The following is a 27,180-nucleotide window of genomic DNA, read 5'->3' on the forward strand; positions in this document are numbered from 1 at the left end:
GCCGTCATTGGAGAACTCCATGGTCACTGCTTCCTACTCTCCCCCCACCCACCCACCCACACAACATACCACATGGCATCACAGGGCCCATCGTCATCACCCTTATCACTCCATGCTGGGGGACAACAAGGAAAACCACAGCTCCACATATGCTGACCTGTGAGGACCCCGGTTGGTGTGTGTAGCCACAATGGGTTACATGTGTTTACTCAAATAGACATAAATGTTTACTTCTATAATTTTAAATTTTCAACCTGTTATGTTAAAAACTTGTATAACACTGCTTCTTGTTCGGGTTTTTTTTTTTTTTTTCATATTGATTTTCTACATTGCTTTTTCTACTCAATAAAAGTTCTATTTTTGGAGAATCAAATTATCTTTATTCCCAACAAATATTGCAGAATGCATTACAGTTGTCAAAACGCACCAAGCATCACATAATTCATAGCTTCAGGAAAACACGCAGTCATATTTATCAATGTATAGTAAGTACTACACAGTTCTTAGCAGCACCCCAAATGTTCACCACTTTGCCTCACAGCTATTATGCAGGACTCAACGAGCAGCTATAGCCATTGGGATATTTTTCTCACCAAGATCCAGTCTAGTGAGCAGATCAGCCAGTGTCCCTTCAGTCTACCATTCTGCACCTGCTGAGCCAGTAGTTTAATCTTTCCTTGGTGCTGTCTGGCTGGCTGGTGTATAACTTCATAAGCTAAGGGAGCAAGGGGTAGACTGGGTTCCATTTCAGTATTGCCAACGGTAGTCTGTTGGCTGGGAAAGAACATCCCTGCTTAAAGCTTTGTGAACAGTCCTGTGTTCTCTAGGATGCAAGCATCGTGCACCTTCCCTGACCAGCCAACACTGAAATCACTGAAGCGTCAATGATGATCCAACAACTCTTGCAGACTATGGAACAGTAGCCCTTTCTGTTGATGTACCCTGTAACCCGATGGGCTGGTGCCAAAATTGGGATATTCCAGCTGTCTGTCACCCCAGTGCAGTTCAGGAACCTCCTTGCTGCAAATCCATCTACTGTGTCTTGCACATTGCCAAGAGTTACAGTCCTACATAACAGGAGACAATTAATGTCCCTACACAGTTGTATGAAAATGTCCCCACTGTGGGTTTTCAACTCCAGAATGACTTCCCACTGACTAGTAGTAATCCAGCGCTGCAAGTTTCCAACATGCAATTTACCACTTCTCCACTGTCCATGCAGTTATTCTGGTGTCCCAGGGCTGGGGCAAGTCTGGCACATAAATCCAGGAATGTCACCTTTTGCAGTCCCACCAGTCTGGGCTCGTTTCTCAGGCCCAGACAAGATATTTCCATAATCTGCAGCTGCTCCCTGAAAGCCATCAACAGCCTTGAATTGTTTTCTCGCTGTGTCCCTCATCAAATTGTCCTTGAAGAAATCCTTGTGTCCTGGATGTTGCTGCACTTAGAATCATAGAATAACAGAGTTGGAAGGGACCTCTGGAGGCCATCTAGTCCAACCCCCTGCCCAGAGCAGGACCAATCCCAACTAAATCATCCAGCCAGGGCTTTGTCAAGCCTGACCTTAAAAACTTCTAAGGAAGGAGATTCAACCACCTCCCTAGGTAACGCATTCCAGTGTTTCATCACCCTCCTAGTGAAAAAGTTTTTCCTAATATCCAACCTAAACCTCCCCCACTGCAACTTGAGACCATTACTCCTTGTCCTGTCATCTGCTATCACTGAGAATAGTCTAGATCCATCCTCTTTGGATCTACCTTTCAGGTAGTTAAAAGCAGCTATCAAATCCCTCCTCATTCTTCTCTTCCGTAGACTAAACAATCCCAGTTCCCTCAGCCGCTCCTCATAAGTCATGTGTTCCAGTCCCCTAATCATTTTTGTTGCCCTTCGCTGGACACTCTCCAATTTTTCCACATCCTTCTTGTAGTGTGGGGTCCCAAACTGGACACAGTACTCCAGATGAGGCCTCACCAATGTCGAATAGAGGGGAACGATCACATCCCTCGATCTGCTGACAATGCCCCTACTTATACACCCCAAAATGCCATTGGCTTTCTTGGCAACAAGGGCACACTGTCAACTCATATCCAGCTTCTTGTCCACTGTCACCCCTAGGTCCTTCTCTGCAGAACTGCTGCCTAGCCATTCGGTCCCTAGTCTGTAGCGGTGCATTGGATTCTTCTGTCCTAAGTGCAGGACTCTGCACTTGTCCTTGTTGAACCTCATCAGATTTCTTTTGGCCCAATCCTCCAATTTGTCTAGGTCCCTCTGTATCCTATCCCTACCCTCCAGCGTATCTACCACTCCTCCCAGTTTAGTTTCATCTGCATACTTGCTGAGGGTGCAATCCACACCATCCTCCAGATCATTTATGAAGATATTGAACAAAACCGGCCCCAGGACCGACCCTTGGGGCACTCCGCTAGATACCGGCTGCCAACTAGACATGGAGCCATTGATCACTACCCATTGAGCCCGACAATCTAGCCAACTTTCTGCCCACCTTGTAGTGCATCCGTCCAGCCCATACTTCTTTAACTTGCTGACAAGAATACTGTGGGAGACCGTGTCAAAAGCTTTGCTAAAGTCGAGGAATAACATGTCCACTGCTTTCCCTTCATCCACAGAACCAGTTATCTCATCATGGAAGGCAATTAGATTAGTCAGGCATGACTTTCCCTTGGTGAATCCGTGCTGACTGTTCCTGATCACTTTCCTTTCGTCTAAGTGCTTCAGAATTGATTCCTTGAGGACATGCTCCATGATTTTTCCGGGGACTGAGGTGAGGCTGACCGGCCTGTAGTTCCCAGGATCATCCTTCTTCCCTTTTTTTAAAGATGGGCACTGCATTAGCCTTTTTCCAATCTTCTGGGACTTCCCCCGATCGCCGTGAGTTTTCAAAGATAATGGCCAATGGCTCTGCAATCACATCCGCCAATTCCTTTAGCACTCTCGGATGCAACGCATCCGGCCCCATGGACTTGTGTACGTCCAGTTTTTCTAAATAGTCCCGAGCCACTTCTTCCTTCACAGAGGGCTGGCCACCTCCTCCCCATGCTGTGCTGCCCAGTGCAGTAGTCTGGGAGCTGACCTTGTTTGTGAAGAGGGACAAAAATAGTATTGAGTACATTAGCTTTTTCCACATCCTCTGTCACCAGGTTGCCTCCCTCATTTAGTAAGGGGCCCACACTTTCCTTGGCTTTCTTCTTATTGCCAACATACCTGAAGAAACCCTTCTTGTTACTCTTAACATCCCTTGCTAGCTGCAACTCCAGGTGTGATTTAGCCCTCCTGATTCCATTCCTACATGCCCGAGCAATATTTATATACTCATCCCTGGTCATTTGTCCAATCTTCCACTTCTTGTAAGCCTCTTTTTTGTGTTTAAGATCAGCAAGGATTTCACTGTTAAGCTAAATGGTCGCCTGCCATATTAACTGTTCTTTCTACACATCGGGATGGTTTGTCCCTGTAAGCTCAATAAGGATTCTTTAAAATACAGCCAGCTCTCCTGGACTCCTTTCCCCCTCATGTTATTCTCCCAGGGGATCTTGCCCATCAGTTCCCTTAGGGAGTCAAAGTCTGCTTTTCTGAAGTCCAGGGTCCGTATTCTGCTGCTTTCCTTTCTTCCTTGTGTCAGGATCCTGAACTCGACCATCTCATGGTCACTGCCTCCCAGGTTCCCATCCACTTTTGCTTCCCTTACTAATTCTGCCTGGTTTGTGAGCAGCAGGTCAAGAAGAGCTCTGCCCCTAGTTGGTTCCTCCAGCACTTGCACCAGGAAATTGTCCCCTACAGTTTCCAGAAACTTCCTGGATTGTCTGTGCACTGCTTTATTGCTCTCCCAGCAAATATCAGGATGATTGAAGTTGCCCATGAGAACCAGGGCGTGCGATCTAGTAGCTTCTGCGAGTTGCCGGAAGAAAGCCTCGTCCACCTCATCCCCCTGGTCCGGTGGTCTATAGCAGACTCCCACCATGACATCACCCTTGTTGCTCAGGCTTCTAAACTTAATCCAGAGACTCTCAAGTTTTTCTGCAGTTTCATACTTGAGCTCTGAGCAGTCATACTGCTCCCTTACATACAGTGCAACTCCTCCACCTTTTCTGGCCTCCCTGTCCTTCCTGAACAGTTTATACCCATCCATGACAGTGCTCCAGACATGCGAGTTATCCCACCAAGTCTCCGTTATTCCAATCACATCATAATTCCCTGACTTTGCCAGGACCTCCAGTTCTCCCTGCTTGTTTCCCAGGCTTTGTGCATTTGTATATAGGCACTTGAGATAACCCGCTGATCGCCCCTTGTTCTCTGTATGAGGCAGGAGCCCTCCCCTCTCACACGCTCCTGCTCGTGCTTCCTCCTGGTATCCCGCTTCCCCACTTACCTCAGGGCTTTGGTCTCCTTCCCCCGGTGAACCTAGTTTAAAGCCCTCCTCACTAGGTTAGCCAGCCTGCTCGTGAAGATGCTCTTCCCTCTCTTCGTTAAGTGGAGCCCGTCTCTGCCTAGCACTCCTCCTTCTTGGAACACCATCCCATGGTCAAAGAATCCAAAGCCTTCTCTCCGACACCACCTGCGTAGCCATTCGTTGACTTCCACGATTCGACGATCCCTACCCCGGCCTTTTCCTTCCACGGGGAGGATGGACGAGAACACCACTTGTGCCTCATACTCCTTTATCCTCCTTCCCAGAGCCACGTAGTCTGCAGTGATCCGCTCAAGGTCATTCTTGGCAGTATCATTGGTGCCCACGTGGAAAAGCAGGAAGGGGTAGCGGTCCGAGGGCTTGATGAGTCTCGGCAGACTCTCCGTCACACCGCGAATCTTAGCCCATGGCAAGCAGCAGACTTCTCTGTTTTCCCGGTCAGGGTGGCAGATAGATGACTCAGTCCCCTTGAGGAGAGAGTCCCTGACCACCACTACCCGCCTCCTTCTCTTGGGAGTGGTGGTTGTGGAACCCCCAACTTTCGGACAGTGCATCTCATGCCTTTCAACTGGTGGAGTCTCCTTCTGCTTCCTTCCCCCAGACGTATCATCTGGGCCGCTCCCCGCAATGGTACCTGTGGAGAGAACATGAAAATGGTTACTTGCCTGTATCCGCGTTGCTGGTACATGGACGTTCCCCCTTCTTCTGGAGGTCACATGTTGCCAGATTTCTTCACTGTCCTCCTGTCCGCGCTGCGCAGCCTGCTCTGAATCTTCAGAACCTTGTGCCTGTAGAAGCATATCCTGACGTCTGTCCAGGAAATCTTCAGTTTCTCTTATGCAACGCAGGGTCGATACCTGTTGCTCCAGACCTTGAACCTTCTCTTCCAATATGGAGACCAGCTTGCACTTTGTACACACAAAGTCGCTTCTGTCCTATGGAAGAAAGACAAACATGGCACATCCAGTGCAGGTCACAACAGTTGAACACTCTCCATCCATATTACCTTCCTACTATGAGCTTCCTCAGGAGATGCAGGAATTACTCAGAGAAGTCGTTAGGCTGTAAGACTCAGTGGGCTCACTTCAGGCCAACTCCCAGGCAAACTCCTGCTGTTTGCTGCTCTGCTGTCCCCCGTTGCTCAGCTGGTTCCCCGCCGCTCAGCTGGTTCACGGAGCGCCGGCTTTTTTAAACAGCCAGGCTCACCTGAAACAAAACACTTAAGGCCTGGAAAGACAGGAGAATCATGCACCCAGTATTTGCAACATTCATGAGGCTAGCTCTGTGGTTCCCACACTTCTGTCAGAGATTGCAGACACTGAAAAGGGCCATGTGGGTTCATGGGATTTTTTTTTTTTAAAGGTGCAAAAATTATGGGCTGTGTGGATGGCTTTATGGGGTGGAGAAAGTTACATGCTGGGAACTTGACTCCTAGCTCTCGGAGATCCCTGGGCACAAGTTATTTCTGTCCCACAAAACATGGCAAAAATGTCCCCCAAAGGCATTGCATTGGAAGGCAGTGTGTATCTCACTGGGATACCTCATGGTGTATTGTATTTTACATCAACCCCAAGCACTTCTGATGAGTACATGCAGCACCAATGCAAACAGCTAAGTATGCACGCACCCAAGTGATATACAAATTCGGCAGGTGTACACTAATGTAACTTACATCAACCAATGTTTGTAGTGTAGACATGGCCTTTGTAATGGGACTTATTAAACAGAATCATGGAGGGTGGGGAGGAAGATACCTTAAGGAGCTTGTTCACCTGATGGGAAAAGATCACAAAATCTTGAAAGTATTTCTTAAATTCTCCTTGCCAGTCTTATATTAAGTGTTCTGCTTTTTATGTTGTCTATCTTATTTTGCCGTGCTCTGCACTAAGAAGTGAAGCATTCCTAGTTTCATCCAGTCTGATATTACAGCTTCTTGTATTCTTTTTAGGTAATACTAAGTGGAGGTGCTTTAGAAGTGGTGTCTGTTCAGTCAGAGATTTGGTGTATGGGGAGTTGTGAAGTAAACAGATCCAGAAGAACCAAACAATTAAGCTGTTAGAATGTAACTGCTTTAAATTTACATTACTGTCACTGAATATGAACGACATAGTGTAAAAGGTGAAATTACCTGTCTCAGGTGGAAGTCTATTCTAGCAGTCAGTATATCTTTAATTTTTGACTGGTCTTTATGCACTGTGCATCTTGTCCAAACATATGTTTTCTTAATAATAAAAGAAAATAACTTAAATTTATTTCCCACAGAATAAACTTTTCAAGGCGTTTTTTTCAAATATTGACAAACGATACAATTGTTTATTATGAGTTTTTCTGCTGTGTTCCGTTTACAGTAATATCCTGTAGCTTCTTATCTTGTGAACAGTAATGCGTCTCATCTTCTCCCAAAGTATAGAAAATTTAAAATGGTGCACAAATGACTTCTAAGGATTCTCTTTCCTTGAGAACTTTATTGTACCATTATCACCACTCAAAAGTATTGTAAATTGAGCAGGTTTTGGCTTAAATGACTACTTTCCACTAATGCTTCCATAATTTGTCACACTTTTACTAGCAAATGTAGGTTTTAATCCATACTGAGAAGTTTTAGTTTCCATGCACTGCTCCACAGTAATTGGTATCTTGTTTTGTGGCTTGAAAAGGTATCAGTTTTTGGAGGAAGCTTTTCAGAATCAGAAGGGTGCAATTGAGAATCTGTTGGCCAAACTTCTTGAAAAGAAGAATTATGTTAATTTTGCAGCTACTCAAGTGCAGAATAGGTAAGTACCTACAGATAATATTCAAGTGTTGATATTGTATTGTGCATTTAATAAAGCCTATTGTTCATACTTTTGTAGGCTCGTAACTCGTTTAAATTCTAGTTGGTCCCTATGTCAGTTATACTGGATTTATAGTTGGAATGCTTTATACTTTATTATGCTTGTCCATGGCACACTGTTGCAACTATATAAATGTCAAAGTAGATGACCCTTTATGGAACTGCTGTACTGTCAAAGGTGTGGCATAATTTATTATAGAGTAAAATAACCTCTACTGCTCTGGTCTTTGTCAGTGAGAACTCTGTGGGGGTTACAGACATACTGGCCATACAGTTTAATATACACATCTTTCAGATCAGAAAAGACAAGAGCTGGAGATATTAAAATAAGAAAATAGAAGCAGAGAATTAATACTTCACACTAATTCAAGCAAAACATGAAAGAGCAGTTAAACATAAAAAGGTGGACAGAAAAGTCAGACAATTAAGTCATCAAATCAGGGTCAGACTTTGTGTAAACTTTCTCCTTTATTTGCCAAGAACTAAATTCTAGACGGTTTACCTGTAGCACTGGGTTAGCAACTTTTTATCTGTTAGGTAGAAAGTAAATAAGCCATACAATTCTGCGTTTATCAAATAACTTTAAAGAAAGTTGCTTCTTTATTTTTTATGGAAGAAAAATGACTGTGTAGTATTTGGAGGCATAGTATAAAGTAATTGCCTGATCATACATTTCTCTTTTTTAGGATAAAAGAAGTAAATGAAACTAACAAACGAGTAGAACAGGAAATCAAAGTGGCTATTTTCACCCTCATCAATGAAATCAATAAAAAGGGAAAATCTCTCTTACAGCAGCTTGAGGTACAGTTAAGAACAAACAAAAAATCAGTTCACAAACTCGCTGTTTCAAACACCTATTGAGAACTTGCTTTCCATACTTGAGTGAGGAGTTTATTCTCCTCACTCAGGGGTTTCAGTGGTATGCCACTCAAGTATGATATGCTTAGAGTTAAATCTCCTGTGATCTTTTCATTGATCTAAAATGCTATGACTTTCTTAACTTGTACATCTGTCGTATAGCCCCATTTTAAACTTGCTCTTTATCATAGATAAATGTCTGGAAAAAGCCGTTTCTGACTCAAAATGCCATGTTCCTACCCTAAAACATACTACTCCTGAAGTCTGTAAACTCTTGTCCTTTTTTAAGAGGCTAATGTGTACAGACTGTGGAATTAACATGACTCATAATATCACTGCTCATTTGCTTGCTTTTTTCACTTCCTCTCCCAATGACTTGTCTAGGAGTCCCTCTCTTTAGAATGTCAGCTCTTAGAGGCAGGGATCTGCCTTAAGTTTTTCAGACAAAAAAAATAATTGGTACTGTATAAATGGCAAATATTTGCTAATCGCCTGTTTGCTCTGCATTTTGTGTGACTTAATGCAGTCAGAACCGGATTCTCCCCTCTCCTTCTGCTCTTGTGAGATGGTAGTGGCAAAGGAGAGGTAGCTCAGAAGACTTCTAAAGTCGTCCTCCTTGCTTGAGGCTGTCCTTCCCTACTTAACCTAACTTGAGCTTGTCAGTATACCTCTGAGTGGATAGTCTGTGGCTGGGTCTCAAATTATTCTCACTCCATAAGGAAGTAGTTGAATGTGGCTGAAATGTGATTCCTCCGTGTTCATAAATCTCCTTGTCTCCATCAGGAAAGCTTGTCACTTCAGCTTCAGAACTCCTATATATGACAGAATGCACTGCTTCCTCTTAAGCTATCTCATAGTTGTGGCTTGTTACATACTTTTAAATTGTGTGTGCTGACAAAAGGCTGTTTGAAAGACACCAATAAATATCTCAATAAATTGTAATGAAAATTTACCAGCCCAAGCAGGACCTACTTGTCTACTCTTACAACTCTGATGGCAAATTAATATTTTCACTCAGGGAACTGTTTTGGGGGCAGAGGGATGCACAGGGAAGGGAGACAGACTAAAAGTAGGATTCTGCTAGTCTACATTGTGTAAGGCGTGCTTACTGCTACTTTGTACTGCAGTAGAGGTCTTAATATCAGATTATGTACCCTTGGAGTTGTGAAAGTCATTCTTCAGAATTGACACTGTAATTCCTAATAACTAAAAGAGCTGAGACATTCCAAATAATGGCTTCAGAAATCTGGTAGGATAGGTATTGCATATTTTTACATAAATGTGTAAAGCACAAATCTTAAATTACGTAGTTTAATTAAACTTTTAAAGCGCATGATGCATTTATAGAATCATAAAAATGTAGAAGTGGAAGGGACCTCAAGTTTTTCCTCCTAATCCAAATCTCCTTTGCTGCAAATTAAGCCAATTGCTTCTTGTTCTACTGACAGTAGACACGGAAAACAGTTGATCACAGTCCTTTGTAATAATCCACCCTGTTATCCAGTGCTCCTGTATCCCCCTCCCTATTTTTTTTTCTCAAGACTAAACACACGCATCTAAACATTTTATCATTTTTGTTTCTCTTCTCTGGACTCTCTCAGATTTGTCCACATCTTTCTCAGGTGCAGTGCCCAAAATGGACACACTACTCCAGCCGAGGCCTCAGCAGTACTGAGCAGAGTGGGACAGTTGCCTCCCATGTCTTACATATGACAGTCCTTTTAATAAACCCCAAAATATTAGCATTTTTTGCAACTGCATCACATTGACTCATTCAATTTTTATGATCCACTATAGCCTCTCTGTCCTCTTTAGCAGTACTTTTGCCTATTAGTTATTCCCCATTTTGTATTTGTGTATTTGATTTTTCCTTGCTAGTGGAGTACTTAGCACTTGTCAATTGAATTTCACCTAGTTGCTTTCTGACCAATTCTCCGGTTCATCAAGGTCATTTTGAATTCTAATTCTGTCCTCCAAAGTGTTAGCGACCTCCTATAGCTTGGTGTCATCTGCAAACTTTAGAAGCATATTCTCCACCCCATTATCCAAGTCATTAATGACAACACTGAATAGTACCAGACCCAAAGAAGACCTACTAGATATGTCCTCCCAGTTTGATAGCAAACCATTGATGATTACTCTTTGAGTACAGTTTTTCAATGCGTTTTTCACCCCCACCCTTAAAGTAATTTCATTCAGACCACATTTCCCTAATTTGCTTTTGAAAATGTCACTTTGGACTGTGTCAAAAGCCTTATTAAAGTCAAGATATATAACATCGACTGCTTCTTCCCATCCACTAGGCCAGTAAACCTGTCAAAGAAGGAAATTAGGTTGGTTTGGCATGATTTGTTCTTGACAAAATCCATGCTGGCTATTTATCAACTTGTTGTTCTCTAGGTCCTTAAAATTGATTGTTCAACAATTTGTCCCAGTATCTTTCCAGGTATTAGGCTGGACTGGTCTGTAATTCCCTGGGTCCTCTTGTTCCCTATAATTCCCTTCTCCAGTTCTCTAGAACCTTACCTAATGGTCGTGAGACTGCTTCAGATAGCTCCTTAAACAGTGTTTTGTATTAATTTAAATGGAATAGATAGGCCCAAAGACTCAAAGATGTTAACATGACCCCTGAAACGGTCCAGCATAAAACAGTTTTTTAAACAAAGTTTTGGATTTGATATATAGAGATCTCAGCCTGCTTAGCACCGTGGCAAACACCATTAAAATCCTTTTTAACCTTTTATTGAAGATACAGAAAGGAAAGAAAAACAGTGATAGCATTTGAAATGTAAAATCTCAAATAAGGCTTTCATTTTAACAACATCCCTTGTTCCCTTTCCCTTTAACCCTTTTGGAAGGAAAAGGGGGAAATAAAAACAGCAAAGATAGAAAATGCAGCTTCTGTCTCTGGTGTTGATTCACTTGCATCCTCACTGCTGGAGAAACACAGGCTGAGCATTCTGTCTTATCAGCCACTCTGAGACCTGGCAAACTTGTACCAGTATTAGGCTGTTTAGGGCATTGCTTTTAGCTGCCCCTTTCTGGTCACAGGCTTGACAACAGTGTTGCAAAATGTACAGCCGTGGCTGGCTGAGCCAGACTCTTAATAGATAGAAGGAAAAAGGAGAGATAAGATAGAGAAGAAATAAGGTAAGGAAGGAAAAGGACACACTGGAGGTGAGCGGGAGGCAGTCTCACATACGAGGTAGTGGTTGGGATTTAACCAGAGCCAGTGGAGGTGGTGATGTCATCTGGCTCCCACTCGCTGGCCCTCTCTGATCAGAATGATGCAGGTAGAACGATGGTGCCTTGGATTCCAGGGTCCCAAAAGACAGCAGGGGTGGCAGCCATGATGGTGAAGCTCACTCCTTCCCCTTTCAGTCAGCCAGTATTGCGGTAGCCTGTGTCCACCTGCATTATCCCCCAAAGTCTTGCTTTTTTAAAGAACCCCAGAAGGGAGTGATGGGTGGAATAGCCCATCCCCTCATTATTTTGTTCACCAGTTAGGCCTAATTTCCGACACACCAATTTTGGTCCATTAATTTCCTGTCCCACACTTCTGTTGTTTACCAGGCACGATCTCAACACAGACCTTGAATTAGATCAGTAGGCCTTTTTGTTTGAACTAATTTAGTCTTTTGCACATTTTCCCATCAATGTTTATTATAGGTTGTGACATTTTATAAACATCATCCTAGTTTTTACAGTTGAGCTCACAATTAGGGTAAATTTTTAGGCCCAGTTATCACAATGGGTACCCTGTGATGAATTTAATCAGGCCCTGCTCACATGAATACATCTTTCACCTGTTTTTTCTCTATTCCGGCTTGTATTCCTTCTCCTTTGTTAAAATTATTAGTGACCTGATGCTGGGACTGCGTGCTGTAGTTATGGGGGATCCTCTGCCGAATGTGGTGCTGAAATAAGCCCCTGGGGCCATTTGTTGCATCTGGGGATGTGGGTTGTTGGAACTGGGGGGAGTCCAGCCTTGTTCTCTCTCCCTCTCCTCCCCCAATCACTACTGTACAGCTCCTCTGGCTGTAGCTTGGCTGGCTGCTCCCTGGGTTCCCAGTACAACAAGTGCTTTGGTGGCAGCATGCTATCAAAATGTTACTGACAAGTCAGGGAACAAAGAGGAAATGACAATTTGCAGTGGTTCATAACTCTGCTAAACCCGAATGGAATTTTGTGGGACCTAAAAGGTGGTTCTTCCAACCTCAGGGCTTTTTCTCTCCTGAATTTTGAACACCTGCTGCAAAGAATTGGCAGTGTTAGTACTTCAAGTGTCTTTCATAAAGGAAAGTGTTAAGTAACGTAACAATGTCACTGCCAGCTCCTCCTATAATGTATATACGTATAATGTATATTATTTTAATTGTGTGCATTTAATTGTCTGATATCAGTCTAGATGATTTTTAAATCTAATAACCTGATTGAGCTTCTGTTTCTTTGTAGAATGTGACAAAGGAAAGGCAGATGAAGCTAATACAGCAGCAGAATGACATCACAGGGCTCTCGCGGCAGGTGAAGCATGTGATGAACTTTACCAACTGGGCCATTGCAAGCGGTAGTAGCACTGCATTGCTGTACAGCAAGCGGCTGGTAAGGAACCCTGCCCCTTCCGGAATTGAGAGTAGAGTATAGCAGAAATTTTGGGATCTTAGTATGTTTGCGCCTCCAACCTTGACAGAAGAATTTTCAAGACATGGTTTAGTTTCTCCAGATCACTTACAAGGAAAGGAGAGCCAGTTAATCACACTCCATCTAAAACTGTTGGCTTCATGATTTAATAGTAATGAAAAAGGGTTTGCCAGCGCAGTGACCTCTCTCTCCTTGCTGAAAGAGTTGGGGTGGATAGTTGTGTGGTGGTTTCTTTTGTAGAATTTTGTGCCATCAGTGTTGTCACAGTCCCTGGGTAAACTGCCCCTTCTTGAGACCCTTTTCCAGTCCCGAGTACACCTTTTGAAGTGGCAGGTCCATGGTTCTAGTTTTTGGAGTGGGATCCTGTGAACAAACCATATCAAGTTACACAGAGTGGTTGCCAGCTGTGATACTTAAGAGGCCCAATGGTCTTGATACGTGTGAGTGTTTTCCTTCAGGAGCCTATAGATGATGATGATCAGTGACACAGAAATGGTTTCTTCAAAACAAAGGATGAAGTTTGCCAAAAGATACACAGCAGTAGAGAAACTAACTTAAAACGAGATACATATAAACATACTCTTACCTTAACTTGGCATTCCCCTTAAGCACTTAGGAAGACATAATTTAGTCTTTCTGCCACGGGTCCTCCTGCCTTCTCTTGGGCACCAAGTTACAGCCTGTTTGCTGCATGCATGATGTGGAAAAAGCTAATGTACTCAATGCTTTTTTTGTCCCTCTTCACAAACAAGGTCAGCTCCCAGACTACTGCACTGGGCAGCACAGCATGGGGAGGAGGTGACCAGCCCTCTGTGGAGAAAGACGTGGTTTGGGACTATTTAGAAAAGCTGGACGAGCACAAGTCCATGGGGCCGGATGCGCTGCATCCAAGAGTGCTAAAGGAGTTGGCAGATGTGACTGCAGAGCCATTGGCCATTATCTTTGAAAACTCATGGCGATTTGGGGAGGTCCCGGACGACTGGAAAAAGGCTAATTTAGTGCCCATCTTTAAAAAAGGGAAGGAGGAGGATTTGGGGAACTACAGGCCAGTCAGCCTTACCTCAGTCCCTGGAAAAACCATGGAGCGGGTCCTCAAGGAATCAATTCTGAAGCACTTAGAGGAGAGGAAAGTGATCAGGAACAGTCAGCACGGATTCACCAAGGGCATCATCTAATTGCCTTCTATGACGAGATAACTGGCTCTGTGGATGAGGGGAAAGCAGTGGACGTGTTATTCCTTGACTTTAGCAAAGCTTTTGACACGGTCTCTCACAGTATTCTTGCCAGCAAGTTAACGAAGTATGCGCTGGATGAATGGACTATAAGGTGGATAGAAAGTTGGCTAGATTGTCGGACTCAACGGGTAGTGATCAATGGCTCCATGTCTAGTTGGCAGCCGGTATCAAGCGGAGTGCCCCAAGGGTCAGTCTTGGGGCTGGTTTTGTTCAATATCTTCATTAATGATCTGGAGGATGGCGTGGATTGCACCCTCAGCAAGTATGCAGATGACACTAAACTGGGAGGAGAGGTAGATACGCTGGAGGGTAGGGATAGGATACAGAGGGACCTAGACAAATTAGAAGATTGGGCCAAAAGAAATCTGATGAGGTTCAACAAGGACAAGTGCAGAGTCCTGCACTTAGGATGGAAGAATCCCATGCACTGCTACAAACTAGGGATCGAATGGCTCGGCAGCAGTCCTGCAGAAAAGGACCTAGGGGTTACAGTGGATGAGACGCTGGATATGAGTCAACAGTGTGCCCTTGTTGTCAAGAAGGCCAATGGCATTTTGGGATGTATAAATAGGGGCATTGCCAGCAGATCGAAGGACGTGATCGTTCCCCTCTATTCGACATTGGTGAGGCCTCATCTGGAGTACTGTGTCCAGTTTGGGGCCCCACACTACAAGAAGGATGTGAAAAAATTAAAGTGTCCAGCGGAGGGCAACAAAAATGATTAGGGGACTGGAACACATGACTTATGAGGAGAGGCTGAGGGAACTGGGATTGTTTAGTCTGCAGAAGAGAAGAATGAGGTGGGATTTGATAGCTGCTTTCAACTACCTGAAAGGGGTTTCCAAAGAGGATGGATCTAGACCGTTCTCAGTGGTAGCAGATGACAGAAGGAGGAGTAATGGTCTCAAGTTGCAGTGGGGGAGGTTTAGGTTGGATATTAGGAAAAACTTTTTCACTAGGAGGGTGGTGAAGCACTGGAATGCTTTACCAAGGGAGGTGGTGGAATCTCCTTCCTTAGAAGTTTTTAAGGTCAGTCTTGACAAAGCCCTGGCTGGGATGATTTAGTTGGGGATTGGTCCTGCTTTGAGCAGGGGGTTGGACTAGGTGACCTCCTGAGGTCCGTTCCAACCCTGATATTCTATGATTCATGCCCCTAGGTCTGTCACTCTTTTAACAGAATATGGTCTTTTGATCTCCAGATTCTCAACGATGGCAAAACAGCTGTGTCACCAGGATTGTATCTCAGGTGTGATCATAGCTAAAAACTTGACTGTTGTATACTCAGGTGTTTTCTAGGACACTTTTTATATTTCCTGTTTGGTTTCTTTAACAACCCCTTTTGATCTAACTCTATGCATTCAAACAGGGTAATATCACACATACACAGAGGCATATATGTTTATAAAAACTAATATAAATATTTCCCAGTTTTCCACAAGAATCATGGATCTACATTTTCTTCAGTAGGAAATGCCTACTTTCTGACTGGAAAACAAGTTATTAAATGTTGGCTTTGGGAATTATGGGACAGTATTGTGTTTAAAGTTGTCTTTATGAATGAAGAAAGTCTGGTTCTGCTGGGAATTCATTTCCTAAGTTTGACTAAAATTATGTTGTGCTTTGTACTAGATGCTAAATTATTCTTGCTATTGGAAGATCAGATGGCTAAATAACATGAGAACGGCCATACTGTGTTAGATCAACGGTCCATCTAGCCAAGTACCCTGTCTTCTGACAATGGCCAATGCCAGATGGTTCAGAGAGCATGTCTTTTGCTAGATACTCTTCAGATTCTTTTTTCACCTGCCTAATTATACTTTTACACTTGACTTGCCAGAGTTTATGCTCCTTTCTATTTTCCTCTGTACAATTTGGCTTCCAATTTTTAAAGGGCGCCATTTTGGCTCTAACCGCTTCTTCTACTCTGTTTAGTTAGGGTGGCATTTTTTGGGTCCTCTTACTATTTTTTTTCTTTAATTTGGGGTATAAATTTAATTTGAGTCTTTAGTCTGGTGGTTTATATAAAGTGTCTACAGGTTGCAGGCATTTCAGTCTTGTGACTGTTCCTTTTAATTTCTGTTTAGCTTTGTCGTTTTTGTGTCGTTCCCCTTCTTTAAGTTAAATGCTACTGTGGTCGGCTTCTTTGGTATTTCCAACCCACAAGGATGTTAAATTTAATTATATTATGGTAGCAATTACTGAGCGGTTCAGCTACATTCACCTTTTGAACCAGATCCTGTGCTCCACTTAGAGCTAAATCAAGAATTGCCTGTCCTCTTACGGGCTCCAGGACTAGCTGCTCCAAGAAGTCGTCATTAATGGTGTCTAGAAATTTTATCTGTGCATTCTGTCCTGAGGTGATGTGTATATGGGGATAGTTGAAATCCCCCATTATTATTTTTCTATTTTTATAGCCTCTCTAATCTCCCGGAACATTTCACAATCGCTGTTGTCATCTCGGTTAGGTGTTCAGGAGTATATTCCCACTGCTATATTGTTGTTCAAGCTTGGAATTTCTATCCATAGATATTCTGTGGAACAGTTTGATGTATTTATGATTTTTACTATATTTGACTCTGCTTTCTTTCTTATATAGTGCAACTCCCCCACCAGCATGACCTACTCTGTCATTCCTGTATATTTTGTATCCTGGAATTACTGTGTCCCATTGATTATCATCGCTCCATCAAGTTTTTGTAATGCCTATTCTATAAATATCCTCATTTAATATCAGACACTTAAGTTCACCAATCTTCTTATTTAGATTTCTAACCTAATGGCAGAAAGCATATCTGCTGTTTTATTGACTTGAAGAGGGGGAGATGCTGTGGAGCGCACACCTTTTTAGTCCATTAGCATTGGAGTAGGAATTTCAAGGTGAACTCATTTATATGAATTCCCAGAACTAGTTCTGTGTAATGTTATTAAAAGTTGTATTTTCTGATGCTATCAAAGGGTTAAAGTTCTTTAAATGATTCAACTGAAGATAGTTAGAACGTGTTGAGTTTAGAAAAAGTTCAGACTAACTGGCAGTATTCTAAGTAATTGTTACAGATCATCAAGCTGAATCATCTGGATTTATAATTTAGCATAATTTATTTCTAAAGCAAAGAGATGCGTACATTTTACTTACAAATGTGAGTAATATTTTCTAAGAGCAGAATACAGGTGAGTCTCATCATATGCACATTTAACTTATGCGAATTCAACTATACGTGCTCGGCAAAAAAAAAGAAGACTAACAAGATACCTGTAAATAGTGTGGGCGCTTCTGCCCACCATTCCACTCATTGAGTGTATGCCCCGGAGTGAGCATGAGATGGAAGACATGAATCTGCTGTTCCCTCAGGCGGACTCAGTTCCCGTGTGCCCCTCATAGTGTGAGCATCTTGCCGCGCTGAGTATGATTCTAGTGTTCAAAAATACGTATTTTTCGTACAACGTGGCCCCTAAACGCAAGCCAACTACTTTCATCTGGTGCTCAACCAAAGAAACAGCGAAGAAACGCTGGAGGAAAAACTGGCTGTGTTGGACTTATTGCGAGACGGTATGTCTGTCTCCAACGTGGCGTGTAAATATGGCCGCAACAAATCTAGTATCCGTGCCATCAAGATTTGAGAGAGAGAAATTCGTCAAGCTGTGGCATCAAGTGCTCCAATAACTGCTAAGGTGACGAGCCAGGTGCGTGATAAGACTTTAGTGAAGACTGAAAAGGCATTAAACTTATGGCTGGAAGACATGAACCGTAAATGTGTGCCTATCAATGGCAACACGTTGCAAGAAAAGACTCTTAGCCTCTACGCGCTGTTCAAACCTCCCACCGAAGAGGGACAGCCTTCTGATGAGAAGGAATTCAAAGCCAGCCAAGGTTGGCTTAGTAGTTTTAGGAACCGCTTCAACCTCACAAACGTGCAGACTACTGGTGAAGCTGCATTTGCCAACGAAGAATGATTTAATTTCTGAATACAATCTCTCTATGGAACGAAGCCTCAAAATCACACGTCGTATTATGGACTATTTGAGACCATATCAAGAAATGTTTGAGCAGCTCAAGAGACAACAGCGACAGTTGCTGATCATGTTTTTCAAGGAAAAACAACCAACAGCAGATGAGTCTGCGCAATCAACTTCTCGAGCTGAACCAGAGCCAGCCACTTCATCTACGACTCGCTCTCCGACACCTCCGTCTCCTGGATCGACATCAAGCCCTGATGACCCCCTGTAATTACCCCCCGTAATTAAAAATACAGTACTGTAAAATTATATTTTGCATATGTACTCTTTATTATATACTGTACATTACTGTATACATTATACATTTATACATATTACTGTATAGGGTTGTATACACAAAATGATGTACAGTGTACTGTACTTTATGGGCGATTCAAGGGATTTTCAGTGGTAATTTTGACTCTATGCGATTTTAGCCTTACGCACTGACTTTAGCACCTGACCCCCGCGTAAGATGCGACTCCACTGTATAGTAGCTATGCCCACTAACGAAATAAACCCTCAATCCTTGTGAATTGTATTTAAGGTTTCCTACATTATGATAAAAGGGAGTAACTGTTTTTAGACAAGCTTTTTCCCTTACAAACATAAGAATTTCTAAAACAGTAGTTGGATTACACCTTTATTATATAATTGGGTAGAAACAACTAGTTGAGAACATTTCCTGAAAGTAGGTGAGCAAACTTAAAGGTTAGAAATTGGACAGTACTTTGTAATATTAGTTTTTTTGGTTAATCATTACTAATTAAATCCTGGATTAATGCAAAACCAAGGGACCAGAATATGTTGCATACTATCAATCTTGCATTCAGTCAGCACTAAACAGACAGTGTAGTCTGCTGGAAAGCTGGGAATCTTAGTGAGGCAGGCCGTGAGACATCTGAAATCACATCATTCTGATTAGTGTTGTTCTCCTTCATGTGTTTAGCATTGCCGATATGTGCTACGAAACTGTATGAAGTGAGTTGTATGGTGGATGCACTAACTTTTCATGAATAAGACTCTACTTGGATGATTAAGAGGGAATGCTATCCAGCAATAGTTTTCTTTGGCAGTGACCTAAGTGGCTGTTGAAAGTCATAATTTTATGTGGTAACTGGCAGCTCTTTGCTGAACTAACTGTATGCTTCTCCTTAACATGTTCACTCTTTGCTCATACATTCAGTGTCATAATCAATCTTAATTTGTTTTGTGTCCCATCAGATTACGTTCCAGTTGCGACATATTTTAAAAGCACGATGTGATCCCGTCCCAGCTGCTAACGGAGCAATACGCTTCCATTGTGACCCCACATTCTGGGCAAAGAATGTAGTCAATTTAGGTGAGAAAAAAACATATAAAGTGTTTCTGGGGATTGTGTGGGGAGTTTTCAATGTATTACCAGCTGGTATGAAACAGAATTAAATATTTTATCTTTTCTGTAGTCAGACCCTAAGGCAGTCATGATGGAAACAGCTTTGGTCACTGAAGGAACACAAGTTGACACTGAGTAGAGTCAAGCATGAGGATTTATTACACACAGCACTGGCGGAGTGTCACTTCGCTTATTAGGCTCAGTGAGACACTGCTAAACAATTGATTACAATAGATTATATACGGTGTCAGTGGGTGGAAAGAAGCGATGGTGTGGGAGTTTCCGAGCGCCTGGATAGGTTCTAGCAGCAAGCTGAAATTAGCACAATAAACCAATAGTCTAAAAGATTATATAATGGCTCCGCCCATAGCTCATGTTAACATGTTTGCTAATACACAGGTATTATCCCTCAAAATTCTCCTCTTGCAATGTGTAAATTAAATCCTGATTTCAGGTCCATAGAAATGACTGTGGCTTTTTCCAGACAGGTTTGGCCCACAGGTACATTCCTGGAGGGTTTAAAGCAAAAAGAACAGTAAACAGTACACAGCAATGACTGTTTATGGTTACCCCTGCGTTTCTGCGAGCTGGGGTTGGCATCTGTGAGGGAGGATGCATCTGTGCAAGGGAGGATGCCATAACTCATGCTATCAAGTTAGGCCTCTCCCTGAACTCTGGTTGGCATTTGGGGAGTATGTACCATTATCTTCTTCCTGCACCAGGAAACAGACTTTAAGGCTCCTTTCAGTGAGTTGTGTGCTTGTAACTCCTGATAAGCCTCCCAATTACTGCTCTCCACCTGGAGTTATGCTGTCTCATCTTATTTTATGTATAGTAGAAACAAACAAAGTTGTCTCCTGTCCATCCCAGCTTTCTTAGCCATGTATTGTCCATTGTTAACTAAGCCTCATGCCTCAGACCAAGCTGTGGAATTTGGGCCTATGTGAAAGTTCTTAACAAAGACTGTGGTCAAGATCTTACATACATATTATTGGGATTTTGGCCCTTCAGTCACTTTGTATTCCATTTTAAGTATATGGTCACTGTAGCTGGTCACATTGATGCCTGGTGTCTTCTCTTCTTGGGCTGACCTTGCTTGCCTGTCCATTGATACAGGATCCCTCTTTTCCATGCAAGAGTAAGAGTCTGTCCAGTTTTGGTATGATTATCCCTTCCATCAAGATTTGCCTGCCATTTGGAGATTGAAATGCCCAAAACATTTGTGATGTGACACACTGTCTGATGGTGCCTGCTGGCTTCACTCTGTTTTCCCTTTACCAGCTGATGGAGAACCTCTTCTAATTGCTGAACCCAGACCTTTAGTTTGTAATTTTTAATAGACTTGTTCTGCAAACCTTTTCTTTTGGCAGGATTACCTAGTTTTAGATTAGGTTAAACTTGGTCAAAATAGTGAAGCCTAAATACATTTCTACTAAGTGGGTTCTCCACATTTCTGGTCTATTTATTTGCATATTTACCTGCCAAAGGGGCCTTATAAGGATGAACTCTTTGACCTTCTTAATTAGCTCTGTATCAGGAATAATATTAGATTTAGTTTTATCCAATCACTAGATGTTTTACTGTGTTTAATATGGCTTGAGCCAGTGTAACTCTTAAGAGGACTGGATGACCCAGATAACCTAGTTGACTGGTTCCAAGCTAGCCCATTAATTAATTAATTAATACATACACAAAACTTTGTAAAGTAATTTTGATCGCTACCCATACAAAACCACAGGCAAAGAAATGGAAAGTTAAGCTTCCTGATAACATATAGCTTGTGGATGAAGGACTACAGGGTTGACACCTTATGACTACACCGCAGACCATGCACTGCAACTGTAACTTTGCCCCATTTTCAGTCATTCTTCTAACTGCACCCAGTTGCTAGATTTTTTTCCCCAGCACTATTAGTTGTGGATGTTTGATGTGATGGTTGCGGTGAGAGAGAGTAGTTCGGTAAAGGCGTTATGTGTAAAAGGGTTTAAGAAAGGTTGGCACCCTTGAGGGGCTAGAGTTAATGTTGAAGTGCATGGCGTATGGGGTCCATTAGTTGTGGTGGTAAGGTATCTGCTTGTGGATCAGAGTATGGGCTTATGTACTGGTAAATGGCTTAACTTTCTGAGTTGTCAGGTGTCGGGAGGTGGGTGTGGCAACACTAATTACTTACAAAAGTTTTTCTATGATTAATTTCCTAATTTATGCTGTTCTGGGGGTTGGCTTTAGAGCAGGTGGGCACAGGCCTGAGGGGTAGAAATTCAGCAAGCGTATTTATAGGTCCATGCAGCTGCTGATCATTCTCTGTTGCGGGACAAAATCTGACAGGACAGTGTAGCTCTTCATGGTGAAGGTTTTGTGGGCACCCGCTACCCACACCCCCAGCCCCCCATCAACCAACCAAGTTTGTATGTGCCCAGCCTCAATCAGGTTTGTGTGCACAACAAATACATTGTTACAATGTGAAAAATTGGTAAAAGTTACCCGTAAAAAAACTTTTCCCCTTATACCAGTTCTCCTCAGGGGCTACCTCTCAGCCAGGTTTTGTGAAGATTAGTCATCAATTAAAAGGGCTATCAAAGAAAATTTCATCCAGAGCCCAAATTCAGAGGGTTCCTATTAACACTTTATGAAGAGAAGCCAAAGAAAGCTGCACAGAAAATTCAAAGAGCATAAAAACTAATCCTGTGTGAAATTCAACATTGATAAAAAAGCAGGAATTTATATCCCATTTTAAACTCACTTTAGAGCAGATCCCAAACTATTGAGTTACCATAAGACGCCTACATAATATTCTTTAGACTGTGTGAAGTGAGTTGATGGAGTTCAGTACAGTTCATGGTGCATAAATTTCCACAATGTAAAAATTACTATCATATTGGTAAGGCCCTGCCAAATTCAAAGTCCGTTATGGTCAATTTCACAGCCATAGGATTTGAAAACTGATAAATGTCTCTTCACATGTTTACATCTGAAATTTCACAGTGTTGTAACTGTGGGGGTCCCAACCCAAAAGGGGATGGGGGGAGGGGGTGTCGCAAAGCTGTTGTAGGGGTGTCATGGGATTGCCAGCCTCACTCCTGTGTTGCCTTCAGAGCTGGATTCTGAAGGAAGCAACTGCGGCACTTACTGCAGTCGCAGGAGGTTCGTGGAGGTGGGTCTGAACCCGCTCACGGCATGGACAAGTCCTGTCCCTCCCCATCCCAGCCAGAGCTAGGATCCCCCTGGCTGGGGCGCTCCTCAGTGCAAGGGGAGATCAGACCCACCTCCCCAAGCCGCCTCCAGCTGCAGGAACCGCTGGGGCTGCTGTCCAGTCGCAGAGCATCCTGCAACTGGGGGAGGCACCTGGAGGTGGGTCTGAGCTCCCCCCGAGAGTGGCTGTGCAGGGCACTCGTAGCAGCGGGGGAGATTGTGACACGTTTTCCATTGCCTTGAAATTGGTAGGGTCCTACATATTTGTTAGTTCTCAGCAGCAGCCAAGGATTTGAATGGACACAGAAGAATCTACTCTTGTATCTAGAGGCAATCTCTCCAAAGCAGAGCCAAGGCTTGGTCTACACTTGATAGTTATACCAATGCAGCTTTCAGGGGTTTCAGTTTTTTAGATATAGTTATATGGATACACATCTGAGTGTAGATGGAGTTATAGCAGTATAAAAGAGGTGCCTTATACCAATATAGTTATTCCCCTTCCTGCACAGGAATAGCTATTCTGGTATAAAGCACCTTTGTGCTGAGATAATTGTGCTCACGCTAGCAGGATTGTACTGGTATAGTTTGGTATAACTTTCTAGTGTAGACAAGTCCTAAGGCACAACAGATAGTGCCCATTCTGCCCAAAATGTACCTCTTCCCAAAATAAATGTTAAGACTTCAGTCTGAAAGTCTTTTACCAAGCCCCAGTCTGTTATAGAGGATATAATTGGGGGGAAAAAGTTTAGTGGTATAAATTTGTAGGTAACTTTATCTGACCTGCAGTCATTGTGGAGTGATGCTGCTTTATCCTGCCCTAGCGTAAACACTAGGCCAGCGGAGTAACAATACAAGCTCCGCCCTGGCTAGCCTGCGTTTAGACTAGATCAGAGATACTTGCAAATGGCTGTCGAGGAATTCACATTTTAATTTAGACTTAAATTGCTTCCTTACTTTAATGTAAAATACTGAGGAAATTGAAGTAAAAAATTCAGAGATTTCTGTTTTGAATCTTTATCAGCCATTGAGTTAAAGTGGAAATTTTGTAGTTCACCAGCTTGCTTTTTCTCTATTCCTTAGGTAACCTTGTTATTGAAAATAAACCAACCCCTAGCTACACTCCTAATGTAGTAGTTGGACAAGTTCCTCCAGGAACAAACCACATCAACAAAGCCCCTGGACAAATTAATCTAGCACAGCTGCGGCTCCAGCATATGCAACAGCAGGTGTATGCACAAAAACACCAGCAATTGCAACAAATGAGGATGGGACAACCAGCTGGGCCCCTTCCTAGGCAAGCAGGCCCTCAGATGTTACAGCAACAGGCAAGTTTCCTGAATACCTTACCTTACATTGCAGTATAACGCTAAGACTTAACTCTGCTCCTCTCTGACATGAGCAGATACCTACTTATATTGTACAGAATTAAATTAAAATGTATGAGCAGTCTAGTCTTATGAAATTTGACATGCTTTATTTAAATAGGGCAATGACTGGCTTTTTCTAGAGATTATGGAAATCAGTAATTGCATCTACTTCTATGGAAAAAGATTTGCTTCTCGTTTTCTTGTTAACAGCAGGAATTTTTTAAAAAACCAAACTCTTGTAGCCTCCTAGGTTGATCAGCATGCAGACCATGCAGAGGGGTAACTTGAACTGTGGGGCTTTCCAAGCACACCAGATGAGAATGGCTCAGAATGCTGCTCGTATTCCAGGAATACCACGCCATAATGGACCACAGTACTCCATGATGCAGCCGCACCTTCAGAGACAAGTATGTACTATGCATACTTTTTTTGTGCCCCAGCATACTAACCTTTAACCTTTCATTTAAAAGCTTACTTGATTCACTGATCGCTATCTCCAGATTTGTCAGTTCTCATATAGATAAGGAAGTGTGTGTGTGTGTGTGTGTAAATACATGAATGTGTATATTTCAGCTGTCTGTGAACTACACTTGTGAGTGGCTAACCCTTTTCATGTCACATGCTGGCTGATATTTCAAAGTTACATAAGTGTGAAAAATCTAATAATTTTCATTGTTTTCATTCTGCATTTTCGTCAGCTAAGAAGCTGAACCATGAATGACTCGTTGCACTTTGTGGTGGCTGGGCAGCTGCTGAGTTTCTTTTTCAAATTATTGCATGAATAAAAACGTTCATGATTTTTGTAAAACATTTTCTAAACTAAATGTTGGTCCTGAGCTACAATGGCTGTGACACTATATATCTGCAAAAAAGTGATGCAGACCTTTGATAAACATTCAGAATAAAAATATCTGTAATAATGGGAGTTTGCTCAGTTAGAAAAGCAGAAGGGAAGAATTTTTCAAAAACATAACCTGTTTATTAATGCTTTTAAAACAGCACAACGATGAATATTGAGCAAATGCAGTTTCTGCTAAAGTCATCCCTGGATTAAAATGCTGCATTTCTAAGAAAATACCTCTCCCCCCTCTCTTCCCCCATTCCCTCCCCCTCCCCCCCCATGTGCAACGGTAAGGAACTAGACAGGAGGCCATGGGAACATTGTACACCAGTATCTCTAGCGATTCAGAGTTGTTGGTTGTCTTTTTTTCCCCGTTCCATTCCAATGTTCAGTGCTGGTTGGTTGTTTACATTGCATTAGATTGTAATTTTCATACAGAAAAGGGACTGCATATTTCCTGCAAACATTGCTAAACTAGATTGAGACTAGCTGGTTGGGTGTCGGGGACCAGCATGTAGTTTAAAGTCCTATAATTTTGTACCCAAGGTGAATATTTTGCTGCCTTTAGCCCTAACACAATAGTTGTCTATTTTTCCTGACTTTTCCAACAGCATTCTAACCCAGGGCATGCCGGGCCCTTTCCAGTTGTTTCAGTGCACAACACTACTATCAATCCAACTAGTCCTACGACAGCTACCATGGCAAATGCAAACCGTGGTCCGACAAGTCCGTCTGTTACAGCAATAGAACTTATTCCTTCAGTCACAAACCCAGAGAATCTACCTTCCTTGCCAGACATTCCACCCATACAGGTTAGTGCAGAAAATCCGCTCATTCTGCTATAGATGAGGTGATCACTGACTTTCCTTCATTAAAATCTTTTTTTCTTCATATGTTTTTTGTATTTGCACCATTACTTGAAGACTGTAATAAGGCTGTTATGTTTGAGATCATTCTAAGTAGTAAGAACCGGAATTTGAAGTCTCGTGTTGGATATACCAACTGTTGAATCATCCAGCACTGATCTACTCAGCTTTTAGATACAGCATACTAATGTTAAATTAGGCAGCGCTTTATGGAGTGATGTAATGTTTGATATAAAAAATTGACACCAAGGCACACTTGGAGTCACAAGAAAATGTCAGTCTTAGGTGGCTGTTTTCAGTTTCTTATGGCTTGTCTACACAGGAAAGTTATACTGGTATAATTATGCTGGTATATAAACCAATAGTTATTTAAATGCCCAAAACTTGAATACAGAGCTAAGGTTGCTAATGGTGCCTCATGTCTTTCCAGAATGTGCAGAGTAGCTAAAAACAAACTTTGAAAAGAAGGAAATATTGAGTTAAGATTGCATGGTGGGGGTTTATTTTAACTCTGTCATGTTTGAGCCAAGCCCTAACACACCAAAAAAACATACTCATCACTGTGCCCTCACAGATGCTAGAGAACATGTAACCATAGTATGTCCCCTTCAGCCATTTCATTACTGTGACAACAGACTGCCTGGAAACCCTCTTGCTCGAACAGACCCCTAATCTTGCTGCACATGTACGTTTCACTCTTTTAGGTATGTCAGTTTGGCACACACTGATGTGGAATTACAAACGTTACCATTAACTTTTTCGGTATGGCTTCCCCAATACTACCTGAGAGAGATCCTGAGCAACTGAGATCAGTTATGGGAGGATCATCGTTACAGTTTAAGTCCAGTTGTGTGCAAAAAAAAAAAAAGTAAAAGATCATTTTGTAAAATGCTGTTATGTTTTTGGGGGGCTGTCTCAGGATCCACTGGCTCAAATGACCCCAGACTTGGTCAGCTAACACTGTCAAGCACCTCTGAGACAGCAAGCTTCAGACAGCGAGCACTTGGATTTTAGAGCACTTAGAATAGACCACCTTTAAACAGAAAGCAATGCCGAACCTTAACTGTAGCAAAGCTGGTGCTCTAATACTGGTATAACTCCCGTGTGGTCACTCTCACTCCAGTATGGGTGGCTTTTTTCAGTTTAGCTTAAACCCCTTTCAAAATGACCTAAACTACATAAAAAGGCACTCTTATAGAATGAGAGAAATGTAGGGCTTGAAGGGACTTCAACAGGTGATCTAGTCCTTCCCAATGCTGACATAGGATTTAATGTACCCCCGTGCAGGGGGATAAGCTATATTGGTATAACTATATCCATTTAAATTCCCACCTTAGCTTACTTCAGAATAGCTTTTCCACATAGACAAGCCCTAATTTAACTAGAGCCTATTTTGCTATTGCTCATCAAATCAAGTAATTTACTTACCTAAAAGCATATCAGGAAACAGAGAAATGTGCGAAGGCTCAAGGACACCTATGGCACATTTTTGAGGTGGTTAAATTGGTCTGCAGCGCTGAAGCTCATTATTGTTGAGCCACTGGAAAAGAAGAGCT

The 27,180-nt window shown here is 42.5% G+C and overlaps 1 protein-coding gene across 2 annotated transcripts in view; it reads left to right on the forward strand.

Annotated features, from left to right (window-relative positions):
• The window catches only part of TRIM33 (tripartite motif containing 33), a 78,853-nt gene that overhangs the window by 35,018 nt on the left and 16,655 nt on the right, over nucleotides 1-27,180 (forward strand). For both annotated transcript variants that reach the window (XM_037884808.2, XM_037884807.2), the window contains exons 5-11: nucleotides 7,084-7,200; nucleotides 7,946-8,060; nucleotides 12,573-12,719; nucleotides 19,211-19,328; nucleotides 23,631-23,875; nucleotides 24,160-24,324; nucleotides 25,370-25,570. In XM_037884808.2, the coding sequence (XP_037740736.1) occupies nucleotides 7,084-7,200; nucleotides 7,946-8,060; nucleotides 12,573-12,719; nucleotides 19,211-19,328; nucleotides 23,631-23,875; nucleotides 24,160-24,324; nucleotides 25,370-25,570 (1,108 nt within the window). The remainder of the gene's footprint in view (nucleotides 1-7,083; nucleotides 7,201-7,945; nucleotides 8,061-12,572; nucleotides 12,720-19,210; nucleotides 19,329-23,630; nucleotides 23,876-24,159; nucleotides 24,325-25,369; nucleotides 25,571-27,180) is intronic.

Source organism: Chelonia mydas, chromosome 21 (genome assembly GCF_015237465.2).
Source record: "Chelonia mydas isolate rCheMyd1 chromosome 21, rCheMyd1.pri.v2, whole genome shotgun sequence".
In the NCBI taxonomy this organism is placed as follows: Eukaryota; Metazoa; Chordata; order Testudines; family Cheloniidae; genus Chelonia; species Chelonia mydas.